Here is a 15,048-nt window from a genome sequence, read left to right as displayed (position 1 = left end):
AACAAATAAATTTTCCTACTGTTGTTAGACTTCTTTTCCTGGGGATGCTAAGCAATGCTTATTCCCTTTTAAAGTTCTAGTGTCAAGCCAATGTGTGATTAAAGTTTTACTGGGGAACCAATGAATTTATTGAGCTTACTTACTGGGATAACTGAGGGGTTGCTGAGGTGTATGTATGACTTTCAAATGGGAAATATAATATACTAACAAGAGTACAGGTGGGAAAATGGAAGGCTTCTCAATGCCAAGACCCAACCTGAATGTAGGCAACACCATTCCCAGGTTTGTATTCCCAGACTGTGTAAAAATAGAGAAAGCTACCCTTGCAGGGAGTATGCATTCTCTCTCTCAATCTCCGCCCCCCCCTCCGCCTCTTTCTCCAAGGTCTCTAGCCTAAGCTGGCCTCGAATTCACTATAAAGCCAAAGATAACTTCTGATCCTTCTAACTCTGCTTCATGAGTTCTGAGATAACAGGTATGTCCTACCACAGTTGATTTATGCAGTTCTGGGGATAGAACCCAAGGTCACCCCTAGACCCAGAATGGGAAGAGATAGGGACTGTTTATTTGAAGCTGTGGAACCTGGGGTCTAGTCACCATCACTGATTCATAAGGACTCAAAGGCAGGTCAAGAGTGGAGGTGTCTTAAGTAAGAGAAGGTTCTAGATGAGTTAGATGGGAGTTGTTAGTTTCAAGTCACTTGGGAGAATCATCTTCCAAGTCTTTTGAGGGTTTGAAACCTTCAGAGTTGTGTGTACCCAGAATGAGTTTGGGAGCTTGTAAGATGCAGTTGGCTTTGTATGCTCTTGGGGAGCCCAACTTTAGGCAGCTGCCCTGAATCTCTCCTTGTTTTGAGACCAAGATCTCCCAGAACCCTGCTGCTGGTGATGAATTTCTTCACTAAGTTGGGCTTGGAGCTAGGTTGCCCTCCTCAGCCTTTTCTGACAGGTGGGTCCTTAGCCTGTGTTTAAGATGCATCTACTTAGGTTCCAGCATTGTAGGCTGTCTCTGTTAGGGGTCATTTGAGTGGAGGTGGGAGGAGGGGAGCAGCATCCTATTCACATCACCACTATACCCCTGAGGCAGGGGTAGAAATCTGCTCTCTGAGAAGATGTGAAGGGAGGAGTAATGTCCCCTTCCTGGGTCTCTCCTGGAATTTTTTCTAGGAAGCAGACTGCTCTCAGATGGGCCTCAGCAGAGCTGATTTGTGGGGTGGCTGTTGATCTGGGGCTCAGAAGATCTTGCTTTGAGGTGACTGTGGAAAGACTTAACTTGGGCTGGTCCCTGTGGGAGGTTAGTAATGCCTTTTCTCCAGCCCACTCCCCACCCAGTTATGGACATGTTTATTTCCTGTCAAATGTTAGGTGAAGGAAATAATCTCAGTATCTATTGCTTCTATCTCATACATAAAAAGTAAAAAGAAAAAGCAGGGAAGGTGGTGGCTGGAGAGTTGGCTTATCAATTAAGAGCACAGGATGCTCTTGCAGAAGACCTCAGTTGACTTCCCAGTGCCCACATGGTGGCTAACAACCATCCGTAATCAGGGGATCTGATGCCCTATTCTGGCTTCCATGGGCATCGCATACACAGATGCACTTAGATGCATATAGGCAAAACGCACACATAAAAATAAAAATAAAGAAGCAAAAAAAAAAAAATCAGACCTGGAGTAAGCACAAACACTATGGTTGCTGTACTTCTGTTAGCTACCCAGCTATGGCCAGTGCCACAAGGTAAAGCCTTGTTCCTTGTGATTTTTACTGACCACCCTGGCAGGGTGGATCACTTCCCGGGAAATGTAGCTGGGGATCCTCAGCATGACAGACTGTAGTCATATTAAGTCATAACAAATTCAGAGCCCAAGCTCGGAATGAAGAGGAGACAACTGTGACTTACCTGAGACCCTGGCACTTCTCAGGCCTGGGAGGAACTGATTGGTACTTCCATGCTCCACCTCCTCCTTCTTGTTTTCCTTTCCTTTAAAGACACACAGATTCAGTTTGTACCATTTGTTCTTGTTTTCTTATCTTCACCTTGCTGAAGAAAAGAAGACTCGAGGCAAGGACTTTTACAATCGGGAAAAATGACTTTTACTTAACCTTGCAACCAAAAAGTTAATCTTATCTTAGTTGTCTGTAATGCAGACAAGATCACTGAGCCTTGTGCTCCTCTTGTAACCTAAATATATAGCCTTGATCCCTCATGACCCTTCCTTGCTCTTGACCCAGAACAATGTATGGTGCAAAGATATGAACATCAAAAGTGCAGCAAGCAGGGATTATCTGTTGGAAGCAGCAAATTATCCCATTTGTGTTGCAAACAACAGGCAGGATTAAATTGATAGCATCTGTTTGTGCTTATGTGTGCTGCTCTAGGGGATGGAAAGGCAAAATTCTTCCGATAATATAAGGGCTTGCTTTTACTTTCCCATTTCTTGATGGCTATCATCTTTCAATAACAAAAGCGCAAGCCCTTTTTTGAGTACACAGTTCTGAGAAGATTCGGAAGGAACAAGTTCTCAAAACAGTTTTGGTGCCCTCTTGGCTAAAACAGGTGCTAAGAGTTAGGCTATTTTATTTATTTATTTTTTGGTCTTTTTGAGACAGGGTCTCCCTGTAGTCCCAGCTGGCCTGGAACTAACTATGGAGACCAGGCTGGTCTCAATATCATAGAGATCTGCCTGCCTCTGCCTCCCTGAGTGCTCAGACTAAAGGGTGCACCACCACATCCAAATTAATCAGGCTATTCTTATTCAGACTTAACTATAATGAAGCATCACATAGTAATGCTGCAAGGAACAATATTAAGGGATCCCATAGAGTCTGAAAAGAAGAAAAGAGAGGACATTTGAAGTAAGGATGGGTCATAGACCTGTGGCCTCCAGAGAGTAGGGCCTCTGTTGCCCCTGGGCAATAAATTTGCCCTTTCTGCATCCACTGGATGGACCTGATCTTTGCTTTTTCTCCACTGTACTGGTTTCTGCTGCCACCTGATCCCTTCCCTGCTCCTGTATCCTGCATACTTGTTATACTGTTTTAACATCCCCTGGGGGAGGAAGACTATGAAGCTGCCCTTGGGCGCCCTGGGCACCTGCTGTGGCCCCAGACCATGGCTTCTTCCCTGACCTGCCCCAGATCTATTGTGTTTAAGTATTGTGGTTATAAAAAAATCTGTTTTTTGTTTATGGTGATAAAAGTGTAATCAAGACCTTCTTGTTGTTGTGACTGCAAGGTAAAGCTGACAGAGTGGAGAAGTCTCAGACCAAGTTCTTTAGGACAAGTAAGTGACACTGTTCTGTGCTCTCTCCACTGTTTGTCCTGCCTGTGCTGTCCTTCCCAGAGGTACCGTTCTGGGATCCTTGACCTTTCACTGCCCTCTCCTCTCTGATCTCTCTGAGGCAGAGACCTGGCAACACTTTCCTTTCCCAGCCTCCTGCTCTCTGCTTACCTGGAGGCCAGCTATGCAACTCTCTGGGCATGAGTGTCTGTATGCCCTTAGTCCACTGACGCTGTGCTCTGTCTCTGGGTTACCTGCATCCACTCCACCCACCCTGATGCTGAGCTTTGCTTCTAGTTAACCTTTATGCACCTAGCCCACTGACCTTGTGCTCTACCTCTGGGTTACCTGTATGTGCTTCGCCCCCACTCACCTGTTAGCACTGGGAGATCTAACCAAGGGCTCCAGTTACTAGTTACCAGTACCAGTTGTTGTTACCAGTTCTCCAAGAAGTAATGTTGCTGGAAGAGGGTGCGATGCACACTGACTGGCAAAAGGTACCCAATGAAGCCCGCATGTCGAAACAGCAGAAGGTACCACTGGGAGTGAGGTTCAGAATTTCTCCAAGATTACAGCGATCTCGTCCTCAGATTTTATACATTAGGGGGTTGTGCATGCTGCAGGATGGTAATTTGGAATTTTAAACCATGACTTTTATTAATAGAGATGATGTGAGGGTTGTATTTGAAAGGCCAATTAAGTTTCATGGGTAACTGTTGCTTAGCTCTATGCTAACAGCCTAAAAGTAGCAATGGGTCCTTGGGGGGGGGGTCCTGGGTTTAATAATTAGTAATAGGGACCCGTGATGAACCCTGGTCTGCTGTGTGTAAGAACACAGTACTTCTTTAAAATGAATCACACAAGCCAGTATAGAGACATTTTGTGAAGCTGCCATGCTGGGCCTTTGAAAAATGTCTGTGTCCTGGAAGATACAGGGGGAAAGAACTACTGTGACCAGGAGCTGTCAGGGACAGGGTAGGTACATCAGCCAGTGTGTAATTGCCGATTGGGCTCTAGGTAAGAACCTGTGGAGGCTGCTGCAGTTTCTTTCACCCTGGACCCCGGAATGTGCGCCAGTATTCACTAGCAGCAATGTGCTTTCCAGTGTGACAGTTGGTGGGAGGATGCCCATGCTGCCAGGAGACAGAAGCATCCTCAGGTCCCTGCGTTGGATTATCAGCTGGAAGCAGGGGTGGGGAACAGGAGCAACAGGAAATACAGCAAAGCCATCCTTCCCAAAAGAATGATGAGCAGGGTGCAGGCGACTCACATCCATCCACACATGCCACAGAGTTCCAACCCTAACCCTTTTGTGCTATACCAAAGGCAAGCAACCTTGGGGCAGGAATCCTGGGAGCTCAGGCAGTATTCAAGGCTCCAGTGAAGACTCAGACCCACTAGAGATCCTTCGTGCTACAAACGTGGCAACACCTTTTTATTCAGAGTAAGATGTGTTCACATCAGCATGACAAAGTTTGTACAAAGTTCACAATTTAAAAATGAAGTATCACAGCGACTTGTGATTCCACACATTTATAGCAAAATTAAAGTGTCAACAAACCCATGCCGTGTAGTACAAAAATAAATCAAACTTCAGGTCCACAGAGAGCACAATAAATAGTTTATACAAAATTCTGTCTTAATAAATGATTACTTAAATTAACTTAGAAATGATTATGAACAATAAGTTATAATAAATAAGCTCTGATGACTCACAATAACTCCATGTGGAAAGTCAGCATTCTAACATGTGACACTGTGCGATCCCTATATATAATCACAGATAACTTCTGATTTGATATTATGTACCAACGTTACATGAGCAGCAGATTTGTGCTTAGAACCCCTCTCCATTGTACATAGGTGATAACAATAAGAATCCAAACTGATACTACCTATTACTCTACTAAAAGCATCACTACATTGGCCAAGAAGCTGCAGACAAGACGCAGTGGGAGAATGCATGTGCCGCTATGAACAGGCCCCCCCCCTTCCCCGGGGTGAGGGCGTACATGGCATCAGGTGACAGTAAGCACCTTGCTTCAGCTCTCAAAAAGGCAGTTCTGAGCATAGCAGCTACAACTAATCGCACAACAGAAAGGGGGCGCTGGACAGAGAAGGTCCCGCAGAGCCCCAAGTAATTACATAATCTTTTTTTTTTTCCCAGCTAGTTATTAAAGTCCTCGTGGAAAACTGTAAGCTTTTGTACAGTGAACAGTATAAAGTGCCGCTGGGATATTCTTATATTTATACATATATATATATACCGAGGTTGAGTATTGTATCAGAATATTTGTCGTGAGATCCCTGTAGTCTCCCTTAGCAACCGTATTGGGTCAGCCATGAGGGCCTCCTCTGTAACTCATCCACTTCAGTGTCACAAGGCGACTGACACAGGATTGCACACCTCCGTACGGATATATAGGACAAGGCGAGTGCAAAGAGCCGACTGGCACATTGTGGGGACAATGACCCTGTAAGTCCTGTTCTGCTAAAAATATTTTTTTTTTATTTTTACAAAACCCATCTTTTTTTATTTCATAACAAAATTTTAAAGTACTTTTGTACTTCCTGCATAACATCAAGACATGGAAGAGAGAGATGCTACTAAAAGGAAATCAGGTCGACATAGGGGAACACAACACATCATCAAAGACTACTCGGAAGGGGGAGCGCAGCAATCAAAAGTGGTCGTATGCATACATATAGTGCAGTCATTTGGGATAAAACAATCAAATCTTGAAGGTATCAACAAGTCTAAGACGATCTAGTTTAAAGCAAAAAAGTGCTGAAGTATATTTAGTTACTTTTAAAATCTGATTGCATTCCTCAGATTAGGTCACCATAAACCAAACAAGGCTATGCGGATGCTAGTGGTCAGCTGGACCCAGTGAGGGCAGAACATGAACGTCCTTGGCCTTGGTATCCAGAGTGCTCTGAATAGGACCAAGGCTTATTCAAAGTCAGAGTTGGAGCAGGGAGGGGGAGGGAAGTTTCAGGCTGCTTTCCCACCTGCCCCACAGAGAATCCCATCCAGTAACCGGGCACTCAGCCATTAGCCTTCTTCCTTAGATGAATAGCAAGAATTACAAATGGTGATGATTTTTTTTTTTTTAAGAGAAAAAGGGAGATAAATGCTTAAATTATCTTTTTGCTCAAATTGAAAAAAAAAAACAATCAACTTCTGTTAGGTAAGCTACAACATTGCGGTAACAGTTCAGGGGACACGGGGCTCTAGGAGAAATAAGAGGATGCTCCAAAGGTTACTGAAAATGCAAAGGAAATCTTCATGTTGTCCACCTCTGACAAGCTCCTGTCTTAACGGAAGTCTCCACAGTCCCACCATGTAATGTTTAGGAGTTAATTAAAAGTGCTGTTTAAGCTGCTTTGAATCTTCTGCCAAGTTTCCATGGCTTGATGTTGTCTTACAATAAATTACTTATTTCATTTCTTATAGTTAATCCATATGCCATTTCCTTGGAATGCAAAAAACCTCATTTATTGCCCCCACCATACACCATCCTCCTAAAACAAACAAACAAAAAAGTCACATAATATTTCCAAGCATTGTTCAAAAATAAAGCATTTGCAACCAATTCTCGCTATGAAACAATATGCACACAAAATGTATTTCTTAAATTTCACAAAGTCCTCCAACCTGAGGCAAAATGATAATGTTTAAAAGTGGCCCTGGGGCCACAAAGTGATCATTCAAACCTGCTTGTGTTTTTTTTTTTCTTTTTCTCTTTTTCTTTTTTTGTCCATTTCAGTTTAAAATACTAAAACATTGAATCACTAAAGCATTAAAAAGAATTTACTCTGTTTACTTTGATCAGCTTAACCTCTTCAGAAATATAGAGACCCCCAAGTGTGCATCCAGCAGCAGCTACCGACATTACATGGCACATCACACTGTCAGCTCATATGAAAACGTACAAAATGTGAATGTATCCAAAATCTATTCTGCAGGTACTATCTTGAAAGCAAGACATAAAATCATTATGAAGTCTTGTAAGCATAACACTGTTCCAACAGAAATAAATATATAACACTTTCTGGTAAGTTACAGCAGCAAGAAACAAGAGGCATCCTTTTTAAGCATGAGTGTCACCACTAGAGCAGCTGTTCAGACCTGAATTCCTCTCACAGCCTGCTTTATATTTTCCAGTAGGGCTTTATTTTCTGGACTCTGATAACGATCTTGATTTGTATACATTTCCGTCAAAGTAGTCACGTAAGCATCAAAATTTTGTTCATTGATTGGATCCTACGAGATATTAAATAGTAGTTCATATACAACTTTTATTTTCTGAATAGTATATTCACAAAGCATAAAACAGTATCATAGCATAGCGCCACTGTTTCATAATACTTAACAGGCCTACTCAGAGCACACTTAATGTTATGCCATCAGCCCCACCAATGTTTCTAGTGGTTAACGGTATGGTTTCAGGGTGGTGACCAAAAAACAACCAAAGGCTGAAGGACCATGGACAACAACACAGACATCTACTCAGTGAGGTGAACTGCGAGGCTCCGAGGCGCTCACCTGCATCAGTCACTTACCATGTGAGGCAGCTGGATGTTGGCGAGGCTGTGGATCAGGGACTGGCTCAGGTTGGCCAGCTCATGCAGGAGCGACTCGTTCTGCTGCTCAATGACTTTGTTCTCCTCCTCGATCGTCTTCAGGTTGCTCTCCATCGTGGTGATCTGAAATCACAGGTTTGGTTGACATGTAACAGGAGGTGGGTGGGCTGCTCGGAGCATGTGCCTGGCTGTGAGGTACTAGGCTCGGGGCACAGGGAAAGGAACTTGCTTCTTAAACAAGGACTTCAAGGTGGAGAAGCTGCATCTTAGGACCTGACCTGGGATTTTTGATTCTTTACATCTGACTACCTGGTGCCCCGATGGCCTGCATGGGGTTTTCCTCACTGTGGACCTGCTCTCCTGTTTTCAGTGCTCTGTGTGCTGCTGCACATCGAAACCTGGAGGCTGTCTACTGCTCCATCCTGTCCCTGCTGGCCTGTGATCACATTAGGTCTCTGATAGCATTTTACTGATGTTGACTCTGATCCTGCCACCGTTAAGTCTCCATGATGTTAAATTTTCCTTGCTGTCTGCTCTGTGTCCCTGTGGGGATCTACAGAAGGAGGCCTGACTGGCCTCTTGGCTCAATCTCCTTTTTCTAAGAGATCTGAAGGTGTTGAAGCATTGCCAAGGTCAAGGGCTTAAGTGTTGGCTTCAGAGGCCTCCTCCTCTCCAATCACACGAGGAGAAGCAGAGTCGCCTTGTGCTCAAGGGTTGCTGTGCCACATGTCCCCAGCTTTAGCCTTGGCTCTAGTCCTTCTCCTGAGATGCCCGACTTTTGAAGCCTATGTCCCTCTGACCTATCCTGTGTCACCCGAGTTCCATTCTTGTGAGTTTCTCTGTCCCTCTTTCCCTCATTCCCTCCTCATTTTCTGTCATCCTTTAACTGCACTTGATTTAATTTCCAAGCTCTCTCCTCCCATCTGAGTCAGTGCCTGTGAAGCTCCAGGAGATGCAAACCAGGGCAGCAGTGTTTAGTGGGACTTCCCTGTGGAAGGAACACATTCTACCTATCCTACTGGGGAGGAGCCCTTGAAACTACATGCTTTCCTCCCTGGTACACCCTGGTCAATACTTGGGTGTTTCTTCTTGTGACTATCAGTCAAATTAACATTCCCATCTCAGTGATGCTTCCCAGGCCCAGCAGTGGGTATGTGGGCTGGTCATCATTTACAAAGGAGGCCCCAGGGCAGCTGTCTTTGGACCTATGACTGAAGGTGCATTCTCCCTAGGCAGCTAGGGTCCTCAGAGTTAATGTTGGCTGTTAGGTTTTACTTGAAGGACAGGGGATATCACTCTGTTCAGGGTTTTCTTTTATTTTTTCTTTTTTGTCATTTGAGACAGGATCATATGTAGCCCAGATTGGTCTCAAACTTGCTATGTAGCTAATGATAACCCTAAACTTCTGATTCTCCTTTCTCTACCTCCCATGTGCTGGGTTTACAGGCATGTGTGGCCATGCCCAATTAATGTACTGCTGTGGATAGAACTCAGGGCTTCCTTGTGCTGGGCAAGTACTTTACCAACTGAGCTAACATCCCTAGCCTGAAAACAAGGATTTCTGGGATTGAAATAAAATTGAGGGTGGTGGCAGGATGGCCACAGGTGCCACAGTTTCAGGGATGCAGGCATGAGCCAGTCAGTTTCAGGGAGAGAAGGAGTAAGGGAGAGCAAGAATCCTGGCAGCTCCTTGAGTGGATGTAATGGCCTCCCTGTTGGCTGGCAGTCTGCTCTGACCAGTGGCCACAGGTCCCCAGGATCCCATTCCTCACGTCTGTGCCTTGGGCCCTGGATGTCCCCTCCATGGACTTCTACCTCCAGCAAGCCTCTGCAGGGCTCCAGCCTGCTTCCAATGCATTGGCCTGCTTGGCTGTCCTATGGGTTTCTACTAGCCAGTGAGGCAGCCTGACTTCATAGGATGGACAGAGCAACCTGAGGATGCTGGACAGGTCAAGACTCAGGCTATGCCTGACTGTTGGCTGTTGTCATCAGCATTTATAGGGCCATTTCAAACAAATTTCCTTTCCAACCTACAGTCCCACTCAAGGGTCTAGGCTCTCCAAGGAGGACAAAGTGTCTTTACCACCAAGGAAGCTCCATGAGTTTCAGGAGCCATGGAGAGCCCCCAGGTCAGAAGAGCCTACAGAGGCCTGGCTCTGTGCTGTTACCAGGATGAACAAATCTCAAGTGTGAACACCACTCTGCAGCGGAGGAAAGCATGGAGATCATGGAAAGAGCCAGTCCAAGCCCCAGTCAGAAAGGGAGTTCAGGCTGCAGCTAAGGTTCAGGGACTTTTCTTTATATATATTTTATTTATTATTTTTATTTTATGTGTATGAGTATATTGCCTGCATGTATGTGAATGCGCCCGTGTCGTGTAATGCCATGGAGGTCAGAAGAGGGCTTCGGATTCCCCTGGAACTGGAGTTAAGGATGGTTTATAGCTGCCATGTGGGTGCTGGGAATCGAACCCAGGTCCTCTGCAAGAGCAGTCAGTGCTCTTAACTGCTGAGCCATCTCTTCAGCCCCGGGTTCAGGGACTTTTCAATCTCCAGGTGTTAAAGGACCCAGCAAGCCCCAGACCATTCAGAGGGGCACCTAGCCATTCAGAGGGGTGCCTGGGTGATTCAGAGGGGTGTCTGAGCCATTCAGGGAGGTGCCTGGCCATTCAGAGGAGTGTCTGACCATTTAGAGGGGTGCCTAAGGGATTCAGAGGGGCACCAAGACATTCAGAGAGGAACCTGGGCTATTCAGAGGGGATGCCCAAGTCATTCATAGGGGCGCCCAGGTGACTCAGGAGTCACTGGGGCATTCAGAGGGGCTGCTCAGGCCATTCATAAGAGCACCCAGTCCATTCAGGGGGCACCTAGACTTTTCAGAAAGGTGCCTGTATCATTCTGAAGGGAACCTAGACACATAGAAGTGGAAGTTCTAGCACCTCTAAGCCTCAAAGCTTGGCTTCATTCCCCTCAACTATCTGAGTCTCCAACTTTCAAACAGTATCCTGAATTCATAGCTTCTCATGCAGACTCAGATCACTTGCCTGAGGTCTTCATTAAGGTGCTTGGACCTTGGGATTCTATGTGGAATATTAGCCTTGGCTTTCCTAGATTTTCCTAGCTTTCCTAATTTCCTTGTTTTTCTGGCAAGAGGGACCTCTGATAAGAGTTGTACATTGGAGTAATAGTCCTGTTTCCCCAGGATGCCTAATCCCTCCAAGGTGTCCAGGCAATGGAGCTCAGTGTGGCCACTCTAGGAATCAGAGGGCTGTGAGAGAGAACACATGGATGGCGGGGCAGGCACCCAAGCCTTCCTCAGGGAGTGGTATGTGGAGAGCCCAGTACCACATGTGGAGCTAGGCCACAGGCTAGGGGCAGGGCCAGTCCTTCAGGACATTCCTATCCTGGACCTCAGCAAACACTGATTCTTCACTCTGGCGGTGGGGAACTCAGCTCTGAGGATGCTCTAATCCTCATGATCATGACAGGCCACCAGGACTGGAGTGTCTTTCAACCAAGCTGCCAAGCTGGAGGTTTGCAAAGGGCCAGTATACGCCACAGATTGATTCTTCCTGAACAAATCTCATGCCTGCCTGAGTTTCCCAGAATGGCCTTTGTCAGAAAGAGTTACTAGAAATCAAATACAGCTAGAGTCTGATTTTGAGAGGCCCATCAGCTGGGATGGGACTTTTGCTTCTTTTAATGGTTAGAACAAGCCCAAAAGAATAACAGAATTTTGTGATGCAATTAGACGGTTTAACTCACACTCCAGTGTCAAGTGGAGCTGCACTGGCTGCAGCCAGGAGTCTGCTGCTGCTTTCGACAGAGCAGGCATGACAAAGGCTGCCAGGTCTAGAAGCCAAAACATGTGTTCTCTGGCTGAACTGAGAACCCAGACCAGTGCACAGAATGGAGAAACACCATCAGACCTTGGTGTGAGGTCACTGAGGGGAGAGAGACCCAAGGGAAGACCTTTGCAAAGTAGGTTCTGCCATGGCCGTCTACTATTATGTGAGATTGAAATGGGATCAAGAGAGGTGTTTAGGGGTTAGACTGAGACTGAGTTACACAGAGAATTTTATATCACAGGTAGAACAAACCATAATCTGATGAGTGTTACAGAAATACAACAGCTGAAGACCAGCTGCAGGGCAGAGAGCCTGCCAAGCTTAGCAGAAGCAAAGCTAGAGAGCGTGCTTGCCGCTCTGCAGTGCATAGGGCCAGACTCCAGACACCAAGTGATTTCCCATTAGCAATGTGGCCTGCGCGTATGAGTCCTCTTTCATGTTTAGCATTTCTCTCTCCTCTTCCTCTCCAATCAAACTGTGCTGAGTCTGACCTCATGACCACAGGGGACAGGTTCCCCACAGGCTTCTAATCCAAACCCTCCTCTCTTTCTGTTTCTGCATTTCTGTGCTAGAATGTTCCTTTCTTATCACCTATGGTGTCCTCCCTTTCTCCTGGCCATCTTATAACCCTTCCTATATTTTTTGAAACAGGGTTTCACTATGAAGCCCTGACTATTTGTATCTTATTATGTAGACCAGGTTGGCCTCAAACACAGAGATCCACCTGCTTCTGCCTCCAAGTGCTGGGATTAAAGGAATGTGCCCCCAGGCCTGACTTTTTCCTATTCTTTATCAGGCATATATTTAAATTCCCCGTGTTGCTTGGCCCCCGGTGCACTCATTCATCTTTATAGCCTTCTGCTTGTCTCCCTGTATATGTTGTCAAGACTGTTGGTTGGTGAGAACTGAGTTGAACTGGCTGAGACATGTTGTATTTATCTTGTTGAATCGAGACTCAAAGCCTGGAAGTGCCCATCTGTGTGCCCTGAACACCTTGAGCCCCATGCCTGTGTTGCACTGAGTCTAGCTGAATTGTGGTGAATGTAAATGGTCCTTGGCCATTCAGCTGGTCCAGAAAGGTGATAGTGCAGGCACTTAAGACCTCTGATTTGAGTTCATGTGGAGTCAAAGGCTCAGAAACAGACCTTTACTTATGGAACTGCAGAGCCTAGGAACACTTTAGAGGTTCAGGTTGACAAAAGCCATTTGGCTTTTACTGACTTCACCAGGAACACTGCTCAAGTGCACAATGGTGGGCTCACCTGCTCAGCCACAGAAGTAACTTCATTCTCAAGTTGAACTGTTACAGTGGACAGTGAACAGAATGCATCCATACTTAAGAGTGTGCTCCCAGGTTAGGGAAGGGACTATGGCTTGCATGGGGTATGAATGTTCCTAAGGCTTCACATGTGAGGGGTGAAGAGGATGGAAGCTTAGTTCAGTTATGGAATTTAGCCATGGGACCTGTGGGGATGATTAGCATGAGATGAGGTCATCAGTGTAGACCCACGATTGGATGATGGGATCCTGGTGGTTTTATAAGAAGGATACACACACACACACACACACACACAGTGCACTGCATGTGCACATGTACACCTGCACTGTGCCTGGTCCTTTACCATGTGATGGTCTATAATATCTGGGGATTCTAGTGTTAAGGTTCAGATAGCCCCACCCCCTCACCAACAGGGCCTCAGGGACCTTACAAGCTCCTGAGAAAAGGGAATCCAGTTGATAAGCACCCTGGTCTTTGAAGCGAAGAGAAGCAGACTTTCTCCACTGTTTGGCCAACACAGCAGGCTTCCCCTTTGATCTCTAAAGAGGGCGGGTTTTAACAGTCCCACTCTATTAACAGTCCTGCTCTCCCACTGCCCCCCCCCCAACTTAAAAGCATACATATCTTTCTGTCTTTTGCATCCTCCCAGAAGCCTCCCCCCTTTAAAAGACCACAGCTCAAGACCCAGGTAGACATTTTCCCTGCCCAGAAGGGAATCTGTCCCATGTGTTCCTTTGCTAATAAACTCTATTCCAGTGGAGTTTTATCTGTGTCTTGGTGCTTTCTCCTGATCAACCGGATTCATCCGTGGCCTACTTTACCTATCATTTAGTGGTAAGAAGGTTATCACCAGATGTGGAGTCTGACTTTGGACCTTCAGAACTATGAGTGAAAATGGGCTTTTTTTTTCACACCTTGCCCATTTGTAGCATTGTGTGGATTGGCAACAGAAATGACCTAATGTGGGTGGCAGCCTGCAGCACCTTCCTCGTGGCAGGGGGAGGCTATCAGTGGTCAGATATTTGCTACATAGAGATGCTCAAATGGAGCTCTGCTTCCCTCTACAGTCTCCATTCTTTGACAAAGTTAAGTCTGGGCTCTTCCTGAGCACAATCCCAGTTGGCAAGCTGGGTGGAGCCACAGCCTTGGGCATTGGCCTTGACATTTTTCCCTTCACTCCTGGATCCAGTGTGAGCCTTCAAGAAGTGATGTTTGCCCTTAACCTGTCTCTGGTTTGGCTCAGTTCTGGTGTTCCCCATGCGGCTTATAGGTATGAAGCAGCCTTGGGGGAGCAGTGCTTCACCTGGACTCTGAGTGGACATGACATGTTGTGTGTATTCACAGGCAGGAGATCCTAGAGGTGCCATATGGAACTCCTTGATGACACCTGCCATGGTGAGAGTCCATGGGGCTACGGAGAATCCTCCATTATCAGGCACTCAGATATTCAGAGAACTCTCTCCCTTTCTCTTCCCAACTGACCATGCAGCCTTGGGAACTCACATATAAATACAGGGTCAGCTTCCCACTAGCCCACATGCCTGGAGACCCGAGTAACAGGCAATGTTGCTCAGAAACCTTGGGAGCATCCGCCATCATTGTAAGTGATGTAAAATGGTCAAGCAGCAGTAGGGCCTGAAATACTTTGGAAGAAAACCCTTATCAGAACAGGTGATCCTCTGGGGATGGCTACCCACAGATGTACCTTGCTGAGCATAGGAGCACACATAGGCAGGTAGACAACCCATGGTCTCTGTGTTACAACAAATGTTGTCAAGAAATGACTGAGCAGAAGACAAAGACAGCAGGTGAAGAAATGGGGAGAAAATTGATAAAAAAGGAGCCAACACCTCTCCCCAGGAGCTGCTTTTGGAGGACCCTGTGTATAGCAGCACGCTTTAGAACTAGAATTGAAGTTTCATTTTTGTAACTTGACACTTTATGTTAGAACTAGAATGGGCTTTTCACTTGAACTAGAATTGAGGCTTCACAATAGAAACAGCAGTGAGACTGAATGCTAAACTTAGAATTGAGGCATCATTTTAGGAGTAGAATTGGG

General features: G+C 45.9%; 1 protein-coding gene across 11 annotated transcripts in view; it reads right to left on the bottom strand.

The window, feature by feature from the left end:
* Positions 1-4,674: 4,674 nt before the first annotated feature.
* Positions 4,675-15,048, bottom strand: part of Myt1l (myelin transcription factor 1 like) — a 457,396-nt gene continuing 447,022 nt past the window's right edge. For all 11 annotated transcript variants that reach the window (XM_017802471.1, XM_008850171.2, XM_008850175.2 and 8 more), the window contains 2 exons: positions 7,843-7,986; positions 4,675-7,543 (listed from right to left, as the gene is read on the bottom strand). In XM_017802471.1, coding sequence (XP_017657960.1) covers positions 7,403-7,543; positions 7,843-7,986 — 285 coding nt within the window. In that variant the 3' untranslated portion in view covers positions 4,675-7,402. The remainder of the gene's footprint in view (positions 7,544-7,842; positions 7,987-15,048) is intronic.

The sequence above is a fragment of the Nannospalax galili genome, unplaced genomic scaffold (assembly GCF_000622305.1).
Source record: "Nannospalax galili isolate Female #2095 unplaced genomic scaffold, S.galili_v1.0 scaffold100, whole genome shotgun sequence".
Lineage (NCBI taxonomy): Eukaryota > Metazoa > Chordata > Mammalia > Rodentia > Spalacidae > Nannospalax > Nannospalax galili.
This window is presented reverse-complemented; position numbering and strand designations above follow the sequence as displayed.